This window comes from Apodemus sylvaticus, chromosome 2 (genome assembly GCF_947179515.1).
Source record: "Apodemus sylvaticus chromosome 2, mApoSyl1.1, whole genome shotgun sequence".
NCBI classification, from domain to species: domain Eukaryota; kingdom Metazoa; phylum Chordata; class Mammalia; order Rodentia; family Muridae; genus Apodemus; species Apodemus sylvaticus.
This window is the reverse complement of record NC_067473.1, coordinates 41,992,074-42,015,065: the sequence shown is the minus strand read 5'-3', so window position 1 is coordinate 42,015,065 and position 22,992 is coordinate 41,992,074. Positions and strand designations below refer to the sequence as shown.

Here is a 22,992-nt window from a genome sequence, read left to right as displayed (position 1 = left end):
GATTTATCCAGTGAAGAAATTCATGGTTCTGAGCATACTACAATTTATGTATTGAGATTAACTGATGCATTGTGACCAGGTTTTATTAATGTCCTTTTTAAATAAAGTTTGTATCCTCATATAGAACATGTGAGAACAAGGGATTCTCCTAAGAGATTTATTATACACACACATATTCTCTCTCTCTCTCTCTCTCTCTCTCTCTCTCTCTCTCTCTCTCTCACACACACACACACACACACACACACACACACACACACACACACAGTATCTGGTACTCAATTCAACAGTAATTTATTTAACATTTGCTCTATTAAATACTGAAAATGCAAAGATAAAAAAAAAACACCGTATCTGTCCTCAAGGACCTTGAATTTACTTATGACACAAGACAGCACAGAACAAGAATTACTGAGTATCATATTTAGCCAAAGTACATAACAATTTAAAGTATTATACTAAAAGGAAGCAAGCTAAGTCTGATAAGGATTAAGTTTTGAAAAACATTATTAAGAGCAAGCTGAGGTATGTTTGAATTGGGCAATTTTACCTGACCTCAGAATGGTGCTCTGCTACACAACTAGCTTTCCCGGTTTCCAGAAATAGCCAAACCTGCTATGGGTGGGACATTACTACTTATCACTGTTATCTGATACAGGCTAAATCTTTCTTTAGAATTGTTTGATTTCTAATAAAATGCATAAAACATTAAATCAATGGTACATACTTCATCAAATTTGTTCAGGTTGTTGGAAAGAAGACTAACAAGTTGTCCAATACTTATTTTATCAAGAACGCGGCTTGACAACTTTAAAGTCTAAAAGAAAAAATGGGAAGTTAGGTAATATCAATAAACAAAGGTAAAATGTATCCACAAGTAACACTTTAGTAAGATGTGACTGCATATATCATAACAGGAAGGGTCATCCTTGTTCCAAATTTCTTAATTTTATACTTTCTCAGCTTTATAAATATTCAATTTGAAAACAAATTTATTGAAATACTTACATTTGGATATTTTCTGTCATATAGAAACATTTTGTCTTTGACAATAAGAATGATATTGTATTCCCATTTTCAAAATGTAACATTGAATCTTTTTTGTTGTTTTGAGTGTTTTTGTTTGAGTTTTAGGGATTCGTTTTACTTTTTTTTTTTTTAACAGAAACAAATATTACACTGAGTTAGGTAAGCCAGATCTAAAAGGACAAATGTTACCAGTTCTTCCTTATGTGAAGATCTCAGCTATTCATTTTATTCATTTTTAGAATATTAAGTGTAACAATATGTTGACAAAAGTAAGATAGGCATGAGAGAGAGAGAGAGAGAGAGAGAGAGAGAGAGAGAGAGAGAGGAGGATGATAAAGAGGAGGAAGAGGAGGAGGGGGAGAGAGAGTAGAAGGAGGAGGACAGTATTACACGTAAGGCATGAAAAAGGAGGCCAAGGTTGAGGGCTCCATATGCATGGGACAGGATGGGAAGACAGTAGACAGCAAGAAGTGTAGCAAGTAATAGTAACTCCTATAACTAAAACCAAAGATATATGAAAAAGGGCATCTCAAAGACTACCATTTTATAAGCTTACTTTAAAAAGTACCATTTTATGACTTTATAAATGCATGCCAGACAGCCAGGTTCACTGGACGAGTGAGAGATGTCCAGTGGCCCAATGAAGTGCGAGAGTTTAAAAAGCAGTAGGGTGACGTCATCTTCTTTCGACTTTGGGTGGCTGAGGCATTCTCTCTGATGAGTGGCTCAGAAATGGCATTACCTAGTTTTAACTAAACTAGCTTTCACAGAATGGAGTTCCACATGGGATTATGAGGTGGGAACAGAATTTGCAATAATATAATCTAATCAGCATACAGAAATACACTGGCAGAGCTCATTTACTCATAATCTGTCTCTGTCAAAGATAATGTAAGGAAGCATATGCCATGCGATGGGTAATGAGGTGTGTCCCAAATTGCAATTATCAAGATGATTTAATATAGAGGTTTTTAAACATTATTATTAGTGTTTGTCTTGCCTATTATATATATATATATATATAAAATCATGCCTTGAGAAATTAGTTAATAGTTGAACATGTATAAAAACTATATATATATTTGAGTTCAAAATTTACCGTTTGAGTATTACTATTGTACAGTTCTAAGAAATATATGTAATCTTTAAAAAGTTTGAATAGAGACATTCTTTTAGATGATATTCCTCTCAGATACCATGAATAATCAAACAAAACTCCTAGTACTGGGTCGGGGATCTGACAAGGGGGATCTCAGAGGTACCCTAAACAACACGGGCTTTTCCCAGTGCTCTTGGTTGCCTACCAGAACCTGATGGTAAGAACCTGCTGTTAAAGGTATTGTATGCTTTGGTCACAGGGCATGGAACTGAACTGTAAGCTTCTAACCTACTGATTCCTAGTGCCGGAGGCATATGCAAGTTGCTGGGGGAAAGAGCATCATCAGCCTTACCCAGCTGTGACTCTTGCAAGCTATATTAATCACATATCTTTGTAAAATATACAAAGAATCATAAGTATGATTATTATGGAGTTGACTAACTGCTTTCTGATTGTATTTATGGCCTGCTCCACAAATGGGTTATTTGGTTCTGTAACCCTGGTTAAGAATTTCTGACTGGGGAAGTCTTTCACTGCAGAGGGTATCTAAGTAACTGCTACTCTGCTAAGGGGTCATGCTATCAAGATACCCTCTCACTACTCATGTTTATACCATAGAGCTTGCACCTGGCTGTTATCAAAAAAGTTTCTTACTACAGTGGGTCCTGGTGACTGCAGAAACCTAACCAGTGCAAATAAGTGGTAGTAGAATATTTGTCACAAATGGGAAGGCTGTATCACTCCACCATGATTCAGAGTACATGGCAGAGAGGGCATGGAGAGCTTAAGACCTAAGGGGGAGAAAGAGACAGTAGACAGACATCTTTGCTACAAGACATATCACTTGCAATCATGAACCCATTAGAGCTGAGGTTATCTGTACATGGTGAAACATTTTAGGACGGGTGGGGCAGGCTCATGGTTGTTAGGGAGGAGTTGTCACAGTCTCTTCTCACATCTGCAATACATATAAGCTGCTCTTCCTCCGCTAAGTAACCTCCCCCTATGCTCTCATATGAGCCACAAGCAAAAAGGCATTAAAGTTGGAGGGTAGTTGCTACAAGTTCCAGAGGGGTAAGACAGGGAATGAGAGAGAAACTGAAGATGCCAATAACTAAAATTAATTATGTAAATATTTAAAGATGTCAAACAATAAAAAATATTTAAGAATTTAGAAATAAAAGATGAAACCTAAGGCAGTGAATCCTTGTCTTATTTTTTTCATAAAGTCCTTCACTAGTTCTTTAGAACAAAAGTACTTAAATTCAGCCAAGTATGTTATGAATAACTGAATCAGTATTTTTAATGTTAAAAAAACAAAGTCTTCAAATACTACAAAGGAAAAACCATGGAAGATCATTGATTAAAACATATTATTTACCCATCTATAAATTAATGTTTTAACTTATTAGATAAATTATGATCATGAAAAAGAGTAATCCTTGCCCTGTGAAATTTAATAACGTATTTCTGTTAAATGGCTTTGGCAGCAAAGCACCCACTTATCATTTGTTTCAACTCATCACGTATTTGTGGAGTATTTAATACATGCAAACCATTGTCCTGTATACATCAGGACTTAATATTAAGATACAATTCTTGCCTGGGAGAAACCTAGAAAAAATATTCACAATAAATTAGTTAAGGAAGGCAGAAAGTAGAGTGGGATCATAATTCAGATTTAAAAGTATGAAAGATTTTAAAGAGGTAGAACTAATGCAATAGATATATCTAGAGAAGCAACGATGAAGAAGGGATGAGTGTAGGTAATTACAAAATATTAGAGCAATAAGAAGAGGGGGAGAACTCACTGAGGTAGATTGCATGTGTTTAGAAGGAATTTCAGTGACAGATAAAGTAACGCACAGGCTAAAGCATGGAGCTTCATGCATAGCACAGAGTAAATATGTACTCAGTTATTTTGGTGATCTTTGAATTAATTGGCAGAGTTCAATTTGTGTTTGTATTCATTATTTTGAGTATAATGTGTTTGGTTTCAGAATTTTTATGGGAGTGAACTTATCAACTATAAATTGCAAATATTGTTGGAAGGATCCTATATGTTCCTGCCATGAACCTGAAACAGTGTGGATAGGGCTGATGATATAAGATATCGGAAGAACAAAGGCAAAGTGTAACTAGGGACCAACTAGAACACCATGAAGATTCACTCATACGCTTCGGTGACACGCCAATATAGGAAGTTAAATGTGGTCTGTAAGATAAACTAAATGATCAGCAGTCACAAGTTGTTGATGTTGAGAGGGAAATATATATGTAACAGCTTCTAACTCTTCACAAATGCCTCTAAAATTATTTAGCACATGTATTACTAGATCTGTGCTAAATTTTACATAAGTACTTGATTACAAATTACCCATACCCTTACTTTACTTCATATGTACTTTGCCTCAAACTTATGTTTCCATACTTTCATTTTACATAATTACTTGGAAACCACTTTCCAAGACTGGGACTTAACTATTCTGAAGTACCTATTTTCACTGATCTTTCTTTATAGGTTTTAAGTTCTTTGAAAGAAAGATAATAGCACCTATAGTAGAAAGTTGTGGGTAAACAAAATTAGACCATATTTAATAATTCATTAGTGCAATATACATATGCTTAGTTATTTTCTTTATGATAAGTACTTTTAACAAATACTTATTAAAGTTCAATTTTCTAGCAAGTTTTGTAGATTCTACATTCCAAATAATCTCTAAAATTTTTGTTGATTATTCAACATGTTTTTCTAGAATTTATGAATTGATGATTTTGTAGCATAAGAGACTGAAATAAACTGACTTCTTTTTGTTCTTCTCTGCCTCCATAAAAACCTTTTGTAAGCAATAAAGTATGGCTATCAAGATTTTATAGTACAATTGACCTTGAGTATGTACTGAAGTGGTATCATGGATTACTTGTTAGAGGTCAATCTCAGACCCATAGCCCTTATAAGCCAAATATATATAATTTGTTACTAAAGAATGAAAATAGCAAAGAATAAGGTAATGTCCAAATGCCACCAATATATCCTTCGTTGATCACTTGGTAGAGCAATGAAGTCATATACACAGATTGGTGAATGCACATGCCATTGAAATGACTTGAATTTTGTCAAAATTTAAGACAACATTTACGTAGTTTAAAGTTCATTTGAATCTATTTAAATAATTCCTAGAGAGTCTAGGCTCTTATGTATCTAATGAATGCAGAAACTCAAAGTAAGTTCACATAATCTCAATGTATATGCTATTTCAAAAATGTTACAAAGTTTCAGAACTCACTAGATGGCAAAAATCAAACTCAAAATAGGAGAGTGGATGAGTGTCACCACTGTGACACTGTCACCATCTGCGGTAGTAACTGGCTAAGATAGGAATGTATTGCTTAGATTATTATACACTGATATATTATTATTTGTCAAAATATATAGCATTTTTCATGATATTTTGTCAATGAGTTTTGTACTATTTGTTATTTTAACTGAAAAAGTGGATTAAAAAAAAACTGGTGATTTAACTTACTGCTATAACACTTGTCTATTATGTGTGAAGTCATGGGAATTAAAAAAATCACAAAAATGATCAAATTCTTGCCCCTAAAATACAACATCTGCAACACAGGTAATTTACAGAAGGTATTTAATAACTGTCTACTGAATCAATTTGCATTATCAAGGATAAATAACTCAGAACAATACTTGTACCTGCCATCTATTTCATAGGCATGTAAATCTGGAATAAGTATTCATACCTATTCTTGTACAAGCTCACATTCAGAGCATGGAAGACATGTCAGGTAGAATACCTGAGACTGTGCAGCAAACCAAGCAAAGAACTTGTCTGGCATGCAAGAAATTCTGAATTTAATCTCCAGCACTGAAATAGTAAAACAAGACCAATCAGATAACATCTCCCGAAATTTTACCTTCTTATAAATCAAGCTAAACATAGCTATTCTCATCTGCATTCCAATGCGATGAAGGCCAAAAATAGCTGGGTGCAGAAGCAGCGTCCTGACAACGAAGAGAAGGCATAAGCCTATGCCGAGGTAAATGGCAATGGAACGTTCCACCTTGTTATCTGGATCATAGGATGCTATGATTCTTCCTAGCAAGACAGGCTGGACAGCCTTGGTGACTTCCTGCAGGAGAAAAGAGTAATTAAATTTCACTTCCTGTTCTTAAAATACCCTCACATTTTAATTATGAAAATTTTATCTTTACAAAAGATTTAAAATAACTTTACGGAGAAGGTCAGACAATTTATGAAAATACTGATGGTGTCTTTGTGTGTACTCTTAAATAAGACTGGGTTATTAGTTTATAGCAAAAGTCATTTAGAGACAAATTTGTGTGAGATGTTCACTAAAACCTGCATGAATAGTGACTATATTCTAAAGGGGTACTTGATGAAGTGGTACATTAATTAGTAATGCCTACATGTCACAAAACCATTCCTAAAATATGTCCCAGAGGATTTCACAACTCCTCTCAGTCCGTGTAGGAACTGTTTTCACTATGCAGACAGATAAAGAAGTGGGGGCCAAAAGGAAGCAAGACAGACTTTCTCTAAGTATTTTGAGCCATGGCATTATGTTCTGAAGGAAGAGCTTCTCAAAACTACTACCACTGAGTGGAGCTGGGATCAGGGGGGAAGATCATGCCACACCACTGGCATTTAAAACCAGTCCCCTGGGTACTGTTCCTTCCCTTTACTAGTGTAGATCTGGGTATGGACTTCAGTAAGGTGTGCACTAGAGCACTCTACCTTGGGCAACTTTCCAACAAACCCATAAACTTTTCAATAGTTCAAAACTGATTACCAACCAAGCTGTTGGTTGTGTACATGGATGTGTACATGGATGAACTTGAACCCAGAAACCCTAAAATCTCATCCATTTAGATAAATAGCTTTTGAATGAGGAAAAGACATTATCTCCCAATTTTTGTTTTATGATAACTTAGTAAAGTAGAAACTTAGGACTAAATCTTGCAAGAAGATTAATACAGATGTGACATGAATGAAAGGGGCTGTGTTTCCATGTGCATCGCTAAGCCTGGCTCACCCACCCTGCTGCAGTCCAGCAATCCTACCTCTTCCTGTTGATTTGGTTTTCACTGTTCTCTATGATAGCTTTTCCCAAATCTCAAGTGCCAACACTACCTGCCCCACCAGTCCCAGAATATGACCATGTTTTTTTCTATGTCACCTTCATCCCCAAAGGAATTACAATCTAGCTGTCATTGATCATTGCCTTTGTGTACCTGTCCATTCTCTACTTTCTATATAGTACTTCATTTCATAACAGTATGATTAAAAGCTCTGAATATAAAAGATTCAAACCTTTGAAAAAGCTTCCAAGATAATCACAAAGATGAGATACAAATCTTTCCTTTTACATACCGTGTTTGAAATGGATTTGAATTATGCCAAGTGAAAAGGCAGGTATCAAAAAGAATTTCTAACCTCTTACCTAGTTATAATAGGCCAATTGTTTGTAATATCTAATAAATAAAACTTGATTTTTAAAAAGTATATAAAATATTTCTTATTGTACATCATCTTACATATGCATCATATTTTTATTACACAGCTAAATGTCTTTAGCATATTTAGATGTTGAATTATACTAGAGACTAAGCAGAGACATTCAGGGTGATAAGGCATAAAAATGATTTTTTTTACTGGATATTTTATTTACATTTCAAATGTTATCCCCTTTCCTGATTTCCCCTATAGAAACCCCCTATCCAATCTCCCATCCTCCTGCTTCTATGAGGTGTGCCCCCACCCACCTACCCACTCCTGCCTCCCCATCCTCTCATTCCCCTACATTGGAGCATTTAGTCTTCACAAGACCAAGGGCCTCTTCTCCAACAAGGTCATCTTCTGCTACATATACAACTGTAGCCATGATTCCCTCCATGTGTACACCTTGATTTGTGGTTGAGACACTCGGAACTCTGGTTAGTTGATATTGTTCTTCCTATGGGGTTGCAAACCCCTTCAACTCCTTCAGTTCTTTCTCTAAGTCCTCCATTGTGGAGTCTATGTTCAGTTTAATGGTGGGCTGCGAGCATCTCCCTCTGCATTTGTTAGGCTCTAGCAGAGCCTCTCAGGATACAGCTATATCAGCCTCCTGTCAGCATGCACTTCGTGGCATCCACAATACTGTCTGGGTTTGGTATGGAATGGATCCCAGGCAGGACAGTCTCTGAATGGCCTTTCCTCCAGTCTCCAAACTTTGATTCTGTATCTCCTGCCGTGGGGATTTTATTCCCCTCTCTAAGATTGACCACAGTATCCATACCTTGTTCTTCCTTCTTCTTGAGCTTCATGTGGTCTGTGAATTGTATCTTGCGTATTCTGAGCTTTTTGGGCTAATATCAACTTATCAGTGAGTACATACCATGTGTGTTCTTTTGTGATTGGGTTACCTCATTCAGGATGATATTTTCTAGTTCCATTTATTTGCCTAAGAACTTCATGAATTCATTGCTTTTAATACCTGAGTAGCACTCCATTGTGAAATTACCATTTTCTGAATCCATTCCACTGTCGAAAGTCATCTGGTTTTTTTCCAGTTTGTGGCTATTATAAATAAGGCTGCTATTAACATATTGGGACATGTGCCCTTGTTATATGTTGGAGCATCTTTTGGGAATATATCCAGGAGTGGTATAGCTGGGTCCACAGGTAATACTATGTCCTCCACATAAAACAAGATACACTGAAACTAATAGAGGAGAAAGTATGGAAGAGCCTCCAACACATGGGTACAGGGGAAATTTTCCTGAACAGTACACCTATGGCTTATCCTCTTAAGATCAAGAATCAACAAATGGGACCTTATAAGATTGCAAAGCTTCTCTAAGACAAAGGACACTTTCAATAGGACAAAACCAGCAACCAACAGATTGGGAAAAGATCTTTGCCAATCCTATATTTGATAGAGGGCTAATATCCAATATATACAAAGAACTCAAGAAATAGACTCCAGAGAACCAACTAACCCTATTAAAAATGTCATACAGAGCTAAACAGAGAAAACTGTTTGCAACTGAAAAAACTTAAATGGTCAAGAAATACCTAAAGAAATGTTTGACATCCTTAGTCATCAGAGAAATGCAAATCTAAACAACCCTCAGATTCCACCTCAAACCAGTCAGAATGGCTAAGATCAAAAACTCAGGTGGGAGCAGATGCTGGTGAGGATTTGGAGAAAGGAACACTCCTCCATTGTTGGGGAATTGCAAGCTGGTACAACCACTCTGGAAATTAGTGTGGTGGCTACTCAGAAAATTGGACATAGATATGACTTTTAAATGTCATATAAAGGTCATCATAATGTGATTTTTTCAAAAACCTAAAAGTATTTTTATATTTATTCCTACACATATCATATAATTATCTCATTTGTTCTAAATACTAACAAACATGCCTTCTTACAAACATATCAGTTTGTCTATTCCTGCACTGAGACAAATGTGCTTTTTCTATTTTTAAGCTGTTATGATCTTGATTGTTTTGTAACGTGAGAGACATCCAAAGACAAGTTAGAAACTACACTAAATATCATACTGTATTATACATATATAGTATAGTATAATATATTATATACTATATATTATATAATATTATATATTATTGTATGTTATATATAAATTACATATATAATTATTTCTAAGAAGTCATCCTTGATTATGAAAGATTACAAAGAACATTTGGAGTAAAAAATAAATATTTTAAAACTCTGGGACATTGAAAGGCAGCCTGTGTTTTGAGTGAGCAGGGTTTAAACCCTGGAGACCCAGGAGATAATTCTGGACAGGACAGAAGGATAATTCTGTTTGCCATGCTCCCAGACACTAGGCTACTGACAGGAGGCCTCAGCTCTCCTTAATTCTGTGGCCATCAGTCATATAGGGCAATGCCCCAAGCTTCTGGTATTCTGTCTGGACTCCACCCCCCACAGTTACCTGGCAACAGCCAAGTATGCTCCTCCCTACAATTACCTGGTAACAGCCAGGTAGGCCTGGTCCACTATTAAAGGGTCTTCTTGCCCCCTCCTGTCTCTCTTGCCTCTCACTGTCTCTCTTGTTCTTACTCCCTTACTCTCTCTCTTGTCCTCTTGCTCCCCCTCTCTCCACATTCCCTTCCCCCTCTTTCCACATCCCACATACAACTTTATTTTAACACATATTTTTTAAAGTTATAAGTTTTAAGCTTAAATGTTTTTCTTCTGTTTACTAGTTTGAACTAAATTCTCTGCTAATATTAGATCTCCATTACAATTTTCAATAACCTACTTTATAATACTAGACTTATTTGCATAATTATTTGACTGCAACTTAATACAGAATTATAACTTAAATTACCTTGAATGGCACACCTATTTTACATATTGCTACCAATGAGTTAAATTCTGTCTTGGCTCAACTAACAGAATGTCCTCATCTATTGAACAATACAAGTCACCTCCCAAGGACACTGACAGTACAACTCTGGAGGAGCATATATTCAAACAGTAAGATACAATTTGTTTCCTCACTGGAAATTTTCAGTGAGAAGATGGTCTCTAGAGCACAGCGTAAACGGCAGCACCACATCATGCTGTTATCACTCCAGGACAAACCCACACTTGTAGATTCTCTCCCCCTCCCATTTCCCCTAATCTCTTGTATGTATCAGGTGCTCTAATGTTTACAAGGGAACCTCTCATCAATGTCATAGACCCACACGGCATTTTTTTTAAGTGTGGAAAAAAAACAATGGCAACTGATTCCTAGCCTAATCTATAAAGCACAGTCCTTTTCAAAAGTCAGCACTGATACCCGCGAGCTGCGTGTCCTCTGCTGCTCAGACTTTCAGAAATAAAAATGTCCTCATTTCACCACATTGAAATAGTATTCCAAATAGAACTGTATTTAATAAAAAAATGTAAAACTATTTTAAATAAGATAATATTCAATGAAGTATTTTAATAATTTTATCAGACATGAATAAAAACAATTTTCTTAATTGTTTTTCTTAGATAATAAGCTTAATATTAATGTTTAAGACAATAAGAGCACTAAATTCAGAATTATAAAACTCAAATACTCCCTTTTACATTTATTTTTGAGAATTTCATACATGAATACCTCACACACACACAAACACACACACAATCACTTCACCACTCGCTCCCTCATTTCCAATTCTATTCTTGCCCCATCCGACTCCCTCACAAGTACCTTACCTCTTCCTTATTGTTCTTATCCCAGTGTATTTACTCGGTGTCACCTCAGTCACTTCTATTGTTTGGACAATTGGTTTGGACAATTTGGACAATTTGCCTTATTGGCAAACTGTTTATCTATAAGGTTCTCTCCTATAACATCATCCCTGGAAGCATGACCTGAGTCTTGGAGTACTATGCAGAGGCTCAGTAATACCTAAAATAATTGTACCAGTCCATTTCTTTCCACGACCATAGATTTTTTTTTCTAAGAGAAATAAAGTACTCAACACTGTGAGTTCAAAAGACCATCTGGGGCCAGAAGTTCTGCTACATAACCATAATCCTATCTAGAAAGGCTGCAAAAGGAGGATTATGAATTCCAGGCTACATAAACTTCTTTCCCACTAAAATAAATCATGTGTCATCTGGGTTAAGTGATCATGTAAAAACTAGGCCCGTGGTCCTGAGAAGGCTCGAAGGCCCAGAATAGGGGAATGCCAGGACAGGAAAGGAGGAGTGGGTGGGTTAATAAGCAGGGGAAGGAGAGGGAAAACCAGGAAAGGGAATACCACTTGCAATGTAAATAAAGAAAATATCTAATACAAAATACTCTCTAAAGGTCTTGCACTCAATGGTGGCAATAATTCAGGCCTCGGAGCAGCCTACCAGGGGACATCTGAATGTACTTCCAGAACAGTGCTCTATGTCATTGCAGATGCATACATATCCTTAAACCATTTCCATTGTAACTGGCAAATAATCTGATGTTTCTAGAAACAGACAGGTAAGTCTGTGTTGAATGAACATATTCAGACCATAGATAAAAACAGGAGGGCAGACTCAGGCACACAGCTAAATTATATGGACTTTATCTTTATACTTAAAAATGAAAGGCAGCATGTTGCAGGCCTGGGGATTTAGCTCAGCAGTGCTTGCCTAGCTAGCACGTGAGGTTTAAGAGTTTGTTGCTATGTCTTGTGCAGCCACTAAGTAATGGTGTCACTTTCACTTGTTGTAAGCACATCTTATATATCTTTACATTTATATTACTGGGATTGGTGATACCAAGAAATGAACTAAGAGAATATTGATATACTACTGAACAAGCTTCAAACATCACAGTAACAATGAAATGACTAATTTGGTAAACAATATCTGTATCTGGCTAAAGTTTCTACAAAGCTGAATTGAAACATTGCTTGTTAACCTAAGAAAGATTTTCCTCAGGAATCTGGAATCGTTGATAAATGCAAGTGTTGGAGACAGGAAATCAAAAGAACCCTGACTATGATCACTTAACATTTTTGTGAAATGTCTAGCTAAGATAATTTAGTAAGAAAAATGATAGCTATAAATTATATAAAAAGCAAAAAGTATCTGATTTAATATATGTGATTGATTCCAGAAGCTACTAAGTACATTTAAAAAACTAACTGAACTAAAAAATCTAAATATTGCAAAGATTATGTTTCACCTAATCTATTTTATAAGATTAATGTAATCACATAAAAATTTCAAGTATATTTTAAAAATGAATAAATTTGCACCACAATATTGGCTATCTTTTTATATTGTCACAAGTGTTATGACGTATACAATACCTTCTTAGTGAGACTACTTAAGCAGTAAATATTTGTTAAATCAACAAATAAAATTATTCTGAATATCATTTAGGAATAAACTGTAATTGAAAACGTTTGAAAAATAAAAACAACATGAAAAGTTAAGCTACTGGATATTAAACCATACATGTAAATATGTCAGAGGATAAAGAAAGTATACTGATTTATCTGGAAATTCCAATGAAAGGCCCAAAAATATGCAATAATTTAACTTAAAATTCATGACACATAATTCAGTGGAGAAAGTAAATTCTAAGTGTCATAGATATTTAAGTGTAAAACATGACATAATAACATATAAGCAGGGACTAGAGAAATGGGTCTATGGTAAAGACAATATGGATTTTCTAGAGGATTTGAGTTTGGACTTTGGTTCCCAGAACCCACATAAAGTAGCTTACCACTGGTCAGTAATTCAAGTCCCAGGGGACACAGTGAGCTCATCTGGCAAAAATGTAGACATGCAGATGTACATATACACCCACAAATAAGTAATCTTGAAACAATAAAATTAAAATAAAACCAAAGATATCTGCACCTTGCATAATATTTTAGTTTTATATACCTCTGAAAAAAGCATAAAACAAAACAAAAAAGATTACATAGACATGCATTTAAAATTATAATAGCTAAAAAAAAAAAAACTTATCCACATGTGGTGCTCCACGCCTTTAGTCCAGTGCTCAGGGGCCAGAAGCACTTAGTTCTCTGTGATTTACAAACTGCATGGGCTACATAGTAAATTCTGGACAAACAAGGACAACCAGGGTTACATAGTAGGACCATATCTCAAAAATAAGTTGAAATTACTAGAATAACATTATAAGGTCCATAAAAGTCTAGGGAAAACATTCTAATGTTAAACAGGAAGCATAACACAATAGAAATAGAATGAAAGGACAATTCACACACATACATACACACACACACAAACACAAAAATGCACACACATGCACACAAGCACACACACACACAAATTTAAATATATAATGAGTATAAAAGGCAATTTAAACTTATTAAGAAGCAAAAATAATCCTGGTAATAATTATGTATTCTTTTCACCTAGAAATATAGCATTTCAAAGATGGTGATAATATCAATTGGTGGTAAAGACAACACTGTAGTACAAGAAAATTATGTGGTTTCTAGCTATATTGGTATACCTCAAGTCTAGAAGTTGTAGGAAGACTTAATTTTTATCTAATTGGACTTATATTGAAGGACTACAAAATTGAAATAATTTGAAATAACTTGGAACTTATTACATGAATTATAGTACAAATAGAAGATTTACTAATCAGGTGGAAAACATCTAATGGCATAAAAAGACATTCACATTACATTAAAAGGAGAACAGTTGAACACTATGTAAAAGAATATTCTCCCTCCCTCCCTCCCTTTTTTTTTGGGGGGGGGGTGCTGGTTTCAGTTTTTCGAGACAGGGTTTCTCTGTATAGCCCTGGCTGTCCTGGAACCCACTCTGTAGACCAGGCTGGCCTCGAACTCAGAAATCTACCACCTGCCTCTGCCTCCCAAGTGCTGGGATTAAAGGCATGCGCCACCAGGGCCTGGCCTCCCTCCCTTTCATTAAGCAAATATTCCCATAGAAAATGGATGAAGAAGTATCAAATTATCTGTAGTTAGATACTGTAAAGATGAGTAAAAACTCTTTCCTTTTCAAAAAGGATGCTCTGGAGCAGTGTTCTGGTTACAGGATCTAGGGGAGGCCTTCTCTATGGGAAGTGTGTGTATTAGTGATGGGGTGGGGGCTCTGCAAGCTCAGTTTATGGAGAGTTCAGGTGTGAGTGAAGCTGAATCCAGAGAAGTAGGCAGCTATGGGTGTTCCCGGGGATAAGACAGAGATGAGAAGTAAATCCTAGAATGCAAGGCTCCAGAAACTTTGCTGGGAGCGTTCATACTGCGGGGATGTATGAAGATAAAGCGCCTTAGGCAGACTCCATGCAGGGGCAGAATTACCCCCAAACATTCTTGCAGGAGGCTTGGATTCAAAAGCCTGCCTTTGTCTCATTATGAGAGACAGCTCACCTTTATGACAGTCCGAGGGATATAAGAACTGTGGAATTGTGAGAATCAGGTTTTCTTTATGTCCTTTAGCTTTCTGGGACTTAAAAACAATTCCTGGTTTAAGCTGAACTAATGATACATATTACGTAGTAGTGGAAACATGGAATCAAAAAAACTTCTGAGTGTACACCTGTGAATTCTACAGTAAAAGGTTCTCTTTGATGAGCACAGTCTGTCAATGACATGCTTACAGATTCCCAATACTTAGCGTCCCTTAGATTATCCTTAATTGACTCTCCTACTTAGGTTTTCAGTGGCCTGTTGCTCTTCTGTGCTGGAAGTCTGTAATACTAAAGACCATGCTATATCTGGCTGCTGAGTCAGATAAAGAAAAAACAAGTCCATAGTTAATGGGGATGTACCATAGCTAATATGATTTTAAAATTGCATCACTGTTCTGGAAATAAGGTCCTTTGTGATGGTATTTCCTTTTTCTTAACCTTTCACAGCTGAAGATATTTTTTTAGTGCTTTTTTCTATCAGTACTGAAACCAACAAAATAATTGCTATGCCATAATTATGATATACAGAGACGAAGATTATAAACACATTCTGAATGTATGTCCCACTACACTTTAACAAGTGCTATATCTTTTTCAGTAATCTTTGTTTATTTAACAGGAAGAAGAAAATGCCCAGAAAGAACACACAAGAGTAAAGCACTGGCATCGGTTATTCGACACAGAAGAAGCTTATTAAAATGGCTAAAGTTCCTCCAATTTTCACTGTAAGTTGGAAGAGGAGTTAAGGTAACAAGGGCTAGTAAGGGTAGTAGGGACAAGGATGCTGGGAGAGCTCTGTCACTAGCAATGAATTCTCAGGCAGAAGGAGTACATCCTGCTAGGGGGTTACAGTTAGCAAGACACACATGAGAGAATTTTACTCTTCTCACCACAAAGAAATGGTAAATGATTGACCCATCTGTATATTAATTACCCTCATTTGATCACGAAAAAATGTATACATATATTGAAATATACATTGTATATTTTATGACAATTTATATATGTCAAATAAATCTTTTAAAATAGAACTTAAATTGAAATAAATAATAGATCTTGGAAATTGTACTTACCTAAATAAATGGGATCTAGATTTTATCAGTTTGAAAACATTGAACTGTGTGGTCTCAGTGGAACTTTGTGTAGGATGGAGGGGGAGAGATAAGAGAGCCCCTTCAACATCATCACACTGTGTACTGCTCATTTTCGTCCCCATGCCTTCTTACTCTGAACATCCATCTGCTCTCTCCCATCAGAACCTTTCCTTACCCATTTGATTTGTTGTAAGTAAAATTTGATCTTTGGCTCCAAATGCTGTGATGGGCCCAGAGATACATTCTGGCACTCAGGTTATTTCAGAAGGACTTCTAACCACTCATCCATAGATAATTAATACACTGTGAATGGCTTTGAGATTTTTTTTTAGCTGTTTTTAATCTAGAAAAGTTTTAATGTATTTTCATATGTACTGCATCTCCCTGTCCTTAAATGTCTACTCACAAGAAGATCTGGACTGAAAATACTTTCAAGTGCGCTCACTGATAAAAATGAACCCAAAGATATCTTCAAAAGATAACAAAAAATTAATAAAAAATTAAAAAGATAACTCATTTTGTGTATGAGTCTATATATGTATTTTATAACACATATTCTACTAGAAAAAATATTTTTATAGTCTTATCTTTCATACATAGATCCAAAGAATCACGATTAAATAATAGATCTATAATTTATAACAAAGTATTTATAATATGTAAACATAATATATGAATCTACGTGATATTATAATATGCATGAATTTATTTACAAAGAAAATTAGAGAAAGACCAGAAGAATTTCTTATAGAAAATAATAGCATTAGAAAACATTCTAGAGTAATTACAGTCAATTTTGTCACAATAAATTTTGATGAATTTTTCTGGGACAGAATAAAATAAAATTCTTTAAGTAGCATGGCTGCATATGGTTCATAAAGCATTTGAGGAGAAACCAAAGCCCAGCTAGCTGAGGATAAAGACCTGAAGAAATACAATGGAAGTCAATCCAAATGGAGCATAATACCCCAAGGCAGTATTACGCTGAGTTGCTGCAGCAGACTCAACACATTTTCTTCTTGTCATCCCCTTTTACAGGCTATGGCCAAGCTTTCAAAGTGATGCTTCACATGACACAGAAAACAATAACCACTTCTAAGCACATCTGGGCAGCATCCAAAGTCCTTAAATGCCACAGAGCCTATGTTTCCAGGCTGCTATTCTCTTTACAATGATGAAGACATAGACTGCTGACAAAATACATTCTAAGTGTACCCTACAGCCTCATTTTAAATTTTTGCTGTTTCCCTGTACTGGTATTCCCCTACACTGCTGCACTGAGCCTTTCTAGGACCAAGGACCTCTCCTTCCTTCCTTCTTGAACATCATTTGATATGTGAACTGTTTCTTTGGTATTCTGAGCTTCTGGGCAAATATCCGCTTATCAGTGAGTGCATACCATCTGTGTTCTTTTGTGATTGGGATGGTCAATGTCTCATTTTCTTTTTTTTTTTTTTACTTTTTTTCCTTATTTGATATATTCTTTATTTACATTTCAAATGATTTCCAATTTTCTGGATCTCCCCCTCCCCGAAAGTCCTATATGCCCTCTTCCCTATTTGACTGGAATAAAGAAATATTTTCTTTTAAAAAAATTGCCGTGATTTCTGTCTCCAGCTTGGGACCATCCCCTGCCACATTGTGCCATATCCAAGTGACATAGAGAGGTAGCTAACCACCCAGGAGTGCAGAGAGCCCAGGCAGTAGAGGTAGAACCACTCCTGCCACTCAGAGGATCAGGTCCAGAAACCTCATGCAGGAGCCTTATGATTTCTGTCTCTGGCTCAGGGCCATGTTCTGCCACAGCGGGCCATATCCAAGTGGCACAGGGAGGTAGCTAACCACCCAAGAGTGCAGAGAGGCCTGACAGCACAGGTAGAGCCACCCCTGCTGCTAAGAAGAAACAGCTGGAAACCCTGAGGACACAAGAGCCTAGGAGCAGCCAGGGCAGGAGTCTTTCAATTTCTGCCCACACCCAGAGCTGATCAGGGCCACAAAGCTACATACCCAAATCCAACCACAAGAGAGCTGGTCTCACAGAAGTACCTTATCTAACTAACTGTATACACAGAGAGAACACATCTCCCAGGAGTACAGATAAAGAGGCTTGCAGGACAGATAAGCCACTGTCAGAGACAGCAACACCAGCTAACACCAGAGATAACCAGATGGAAAAGGCAAACACAAGAACATTACCAGCAGAAACCAAGGCAACATATCAAAATCTGAACCAAGTTCTCCCAAAACAGCAAATCCTGGATACCCCAACACACTGGAAAAGCAGGATCTGGATTTAAAAATCACATCTCATGATGCTGATAGAGGATTTTAAGAAGGACATAAATTCCTACCTTAAAGGAATATGGGACAACATGAGTCAACAGGTAGAAGCCCTTAAAGAGGAAACACAAAAATCCCTTAAAGAATTAGAGGAAAAAACAAACAAAAATGAGAAGGAACTGAACAAAACCATCCAGAATCTAAAAACAAGTAGAAACAAAAAAGAAATCACAAAGGGAGAGAACTCTGCAGATAGAAAACCTTGGAAAGAAATCAGGAACCATAGATGCAAACATCAACAACAAATTACAAGAGCTAGAAGAAAGAATCTCAGGTGCTGAAGATACCATAGAAAGCATTGACACAACAGTCAAAGAAAATGCAAAAAGCTTGTAATCCAAAACATCCAGGAAATCCAGGACACAATGAGAAGACCAAATCTAATGATTTTAGGTATAGAAGAGAGTGAAGACTTACAACTTAAAGGGATAGTAAATATCTTAATCAAAATTATTGAAGAAAACATCCCTAACCTAAAGAAAGAGATGCCCATGAACATACAAGAAGCCTACAGAACTCCAAACAGACTACACCAGAAGAGAAATTCTTCCCGTCACATAATAATCAAAACACCAAATGCACTAAACAAAGAAAGAATATTAAAAGCAGTAAGGGGAAGAAGGCAAAGTAACATATAAAGGAAGACCTATCAGAATTATACCAGACTTCTCACCAGAGACTATAAAAGCAAGAAGATCCTGGGTAGATCTCATACAGACCCTAAGAGAACACAAATGCTAGCCCAGACTACTTATACCCAGCAAAACTCTCAATCATCATAGATGGAGAAACCAAGATATTCTATGATAAAACCAAATTTACACAATATCTTTCCACAAATCCATTCCTACAAAGAATAATAGATGGAAAATGCCAATATAAGGAGGGCAACTACACCCTAGAAAAAGCAAGATAGCCATAGGAGGAACAACAATATGAGCCACCCAGTACTCCCAGAGCTCCCAGGGACAAAATCATCAAACAAAATACACATGGAGTTACCCGTGGCTCCAGATGCAGAGGATGGCCTTGCTGGACATCAAAGGGAGGAGAGGCCCTTGGTCCTGGGAAGGATAGATGCGGCAGTGTAGGGTAGGGAAATGCTGGGACAGGGAAGCGTGAGTGGATTGATTGGGGAACAGGGGAAGGGAATATGGGTTATGGGATTTTTGGGGGAAGGGGGAACCAGGAAAGGGGACAACATTTGAAATGTAAATAAAAATAAATAAATTTTTGCCATCTTTTGTAAAATAATTCAGCATATCCATATATATGTTTTCAAAATATCATAAATATTCTTCCATGTCACTAACTGAATGGAATCTTAACTCTTGTCATGAGATTGCCTTCTAATATTCTCTTTTTTAATACAGAAAAGTAAAGGTGCCAGTAATCACATATACTGTTAATGCATTATAATCTGGATTCATAAATGAGCATAATTTTGAAATAAGTAATTTTCTTTTCTGGATCCATTTTAATTTTGAACAATCAATTGAGACATTTTAAGAATTTCTACTTATCTTCCCTAGAGTTTACAGTCATTTGTGTTTAGACTTGTGTAAACACTTGTGTGTGTTTTGTGTGTCGACTTGACACAGACTGGAGTTATCACAGAGAAAGGAGCTTCAGTTGGGGAAGTGCCTCCATGAGATCCAACTGTGGGGAATTTTCTCAATTAATGACCAAGGGGCGGGGGGGGGGGGAGCCCTTGTGGATGGTACCATCCCTGGGCTGGTGCTCTTGGGTTCTATAAGAGAGCAGGCTGAGCAAGCCAGAGAAAGCAAGTCAGTAAGAAGCATCCCTCCCTGGCCTCTGCATCAGCTCCTGCTTCCTGACCTGCTTGAGTTCCAGTCCTGACTTCCTTTAGTGATGAACAGCAGCATGGAAGTGTAAGCTGAATAAACCCTTTCCTCCCCAACTTGCTTTGTGGTCATGATGTTTGTACAGGAATAGAAACTCTCTCTGACTAAGATAACTTGTAAAGTAATTTTATAAAAAAATGAAAACAAAAACAGTAAGATTACCCTCATCTTTCTATAATCACAAAACTAATTATTATGTCATAATAATATATGACACAATATTTACAAGTGAGATCCTTACCCCTAGGTATAACAAGATGCCATAGAAGGTGAACCTCCAACAAAAGCATCGCCGAAGGGCATGGATAAGCTGGGGATTCTTCTTCGAAGCTTGTTCTCTGTCCCATTCTCTGCAAAGAGTAAAAAAATAAAACCAGTGAGCTGCAGGTGCAAATATCTGAGCTGCTTGCTCCATTTCCCTTCATATCTTCTGTCCCATGAATGTCAAAGAGATTAACTGCCAAGATGTAAGAGACAAAAACCTTGTGATGTGTCTCCAGTACCAACTTCCCAATAGATATTTAGCATAATGTGATGGTCTTCCATGAAATCACTCTGTACACTTTCATTTTATGAAAATATCGAGTTTTGTATGTTAAAGAATAATACTAGGTTTCTTAAAAACAATGATAAGGGTGAGCCAATGATGTGCAACACTGAGAATGCATTTGTGCTCAGAACAAGATGTAAACATAGATATTTTAAGCTTTTTTCCTGTTGTCTCATGATATTTATGTGTTTTTAACTATCACAGACTTCACAATATACAACTTTCAAACAACACCTTCTATCTTCTACGTCTCTTCCCTTCAGCCCTCCCTCCCTGTCCCTCTTCTGCATTCCTTCTCAAGTTCAGAGCATTTTTGTCTTTGATTATAGTATCTATTATTATTTTGAAATATTTACACACACACACATACATACATACATACATACATACATACATACAGCCCTGGTGAGTACCCTTAGTGCTGCTTGTATGTTATAACTTCAGGGATGTCTCATTGGCATTGACTAAATAATTAGGGAGCTCTACAAAAAAACCAATTCTCTCTCAGTTGTTTATATTTCTTTGTCTACAATTGGGACTCTTGAAAGAAGGGACCTGAAGAACTGTAAGAGCCACAAGGCCAGAAAGTCTATGAGATATGTTTCCTAGAAATGACAGGGAAGCTACACCATAATACCTCAACAATCTGGTTGCCGAAAAGAAACCTGAACAATGATAATACCAACAGACATGCTAACTAGAGGAAAACATCAGGTGAACATTTTGTAATTTAACACAAGAAAAATCTATCTGGAGTTTTAAAGAAAAAGCATCAAAGAACCATCATTAAACTTCATATCCAACTACTAAATTCATTTAATAGTGTCTAGTTCATTGACAATAGAGCAAAATAGGACTAGAGAGATGCCTCAGTGGTTAAGAGCACTGACTGCTCTTCTAGAGGTTCTGAGTTCAATTCCCAGCAACCACATGATGGCTCACAACTATCGGTAATGAGATCTAATGACCTCTTTTGGTGTGTCTGAAGACAGGTATAGTATACTCATGTATATAAAATAAATAAATCTTTAAAAAAAATACAGAAAAATAAAAATATGTTTTATAGTAAGAATAGGTACTAAATAGTATTGAAATTTTTTTATTTCAGTACTACCACTGCTTTTTATTAAGAAAAGTATTTACAATTTTTGTAATCAAATAAAATATGTCTCAGTCTCATTTTCATCTTAATTTTCAAATTTTGCTGAGATAAAAAAATTCCATAAACCACAGACAAGAACTGAATGCTCAGATAAAGGCCTTGTATTTCTTTAATCGCTATTCTCAATATCATTAAGTTAGTTAGCATAACTAAATATGGTTTCACATCATTTGAGAGGAAGAACATACAACTGAGATTAATGAAAAGCTTGGAAGTCTCAGTACATGGACCATGACTTCCCCAAGAAACTTGCTAATGGCAGCTGATCTACAAAGCCTAGCCAACCTGTGCTCTTCTTTTCTTTAGTCACAAACACAGAGGCAGTTTCTCCATCTGTGATATTTAGAGAGTCTCAGTGGGAGAGGATGTACCTAGTCCCACAGCAACTTGGTGTGCTGGGGGGGGGGGGTGACCCCCTAAAGCGGCTTTCCTATTCAGAAGAAGTAATGGAAGGAGAACTTGTGTCAGGACGGACTGGGAGGAGAGAAAGGGCTGATATTGAGTTGTAAAGGGAATAAGTAAATAAATTTAATTTAAAAAAACATGGCACAAAGATATATATTCTCCATACAAGTGATAGGTCTCATTAAAAATTTTCATCAATACTTCAATTATAATTTAATGATCAACTCTATCTGGAAATGCAGAAGAGGGAATGTCCATAAACCAAAGAAATGGTTTCCAGATGAAGATACCAATAACAGTGGAACAGTAAATAAAAAAAAAGTGTGTCATGTTTGACAGTAACAGGTCACTGTTATCCTTCATCAATGCAGTTTGAGGAATATGGTTAAAACAGAAACCATATTTCAGGCATTGATATATAAATGAATAATAAACAAATGGAGACAAGAGCAGCAAAGAATTGTCGGCTATTGGTGCAACCACTCTGGAAATCAGTCTGGCGGTTCCTCAG

At 36.3% G+C, this 22,992-nt stretch overlaps 1 protein-coding gene across 1 annotated transcript in view; it reads right to left on the bottom strand.

The window, feature by feature from the left end:
* The window catches only part of Cftr (CF transmembrane conductance regulator), a 170,083-nt gene that overhangs the window by 103,859 nt on the left and 43,232 nt on the right, over window positions 1-22,992 (bottom strand). Inside the window, exons 3-5 of the mRNA XM_052173280.1 lie at window positions 20,606-20,714; window positions 6,059-6,274; window positions 728-817 (exon numbers count right to left, since the gene is read on the bottom strand). Coding sequence (XP_052029240.1) covers window positions 728-817; window positions 6,059-6,274; window positions 20,606-20,714 — 415 coding nt within the window. The remainder of the gene's footprint in view (window positions 1-727; window positions 818-6,058; window positions 6,275-20,605; window positions 20,715-22,992) is intronic.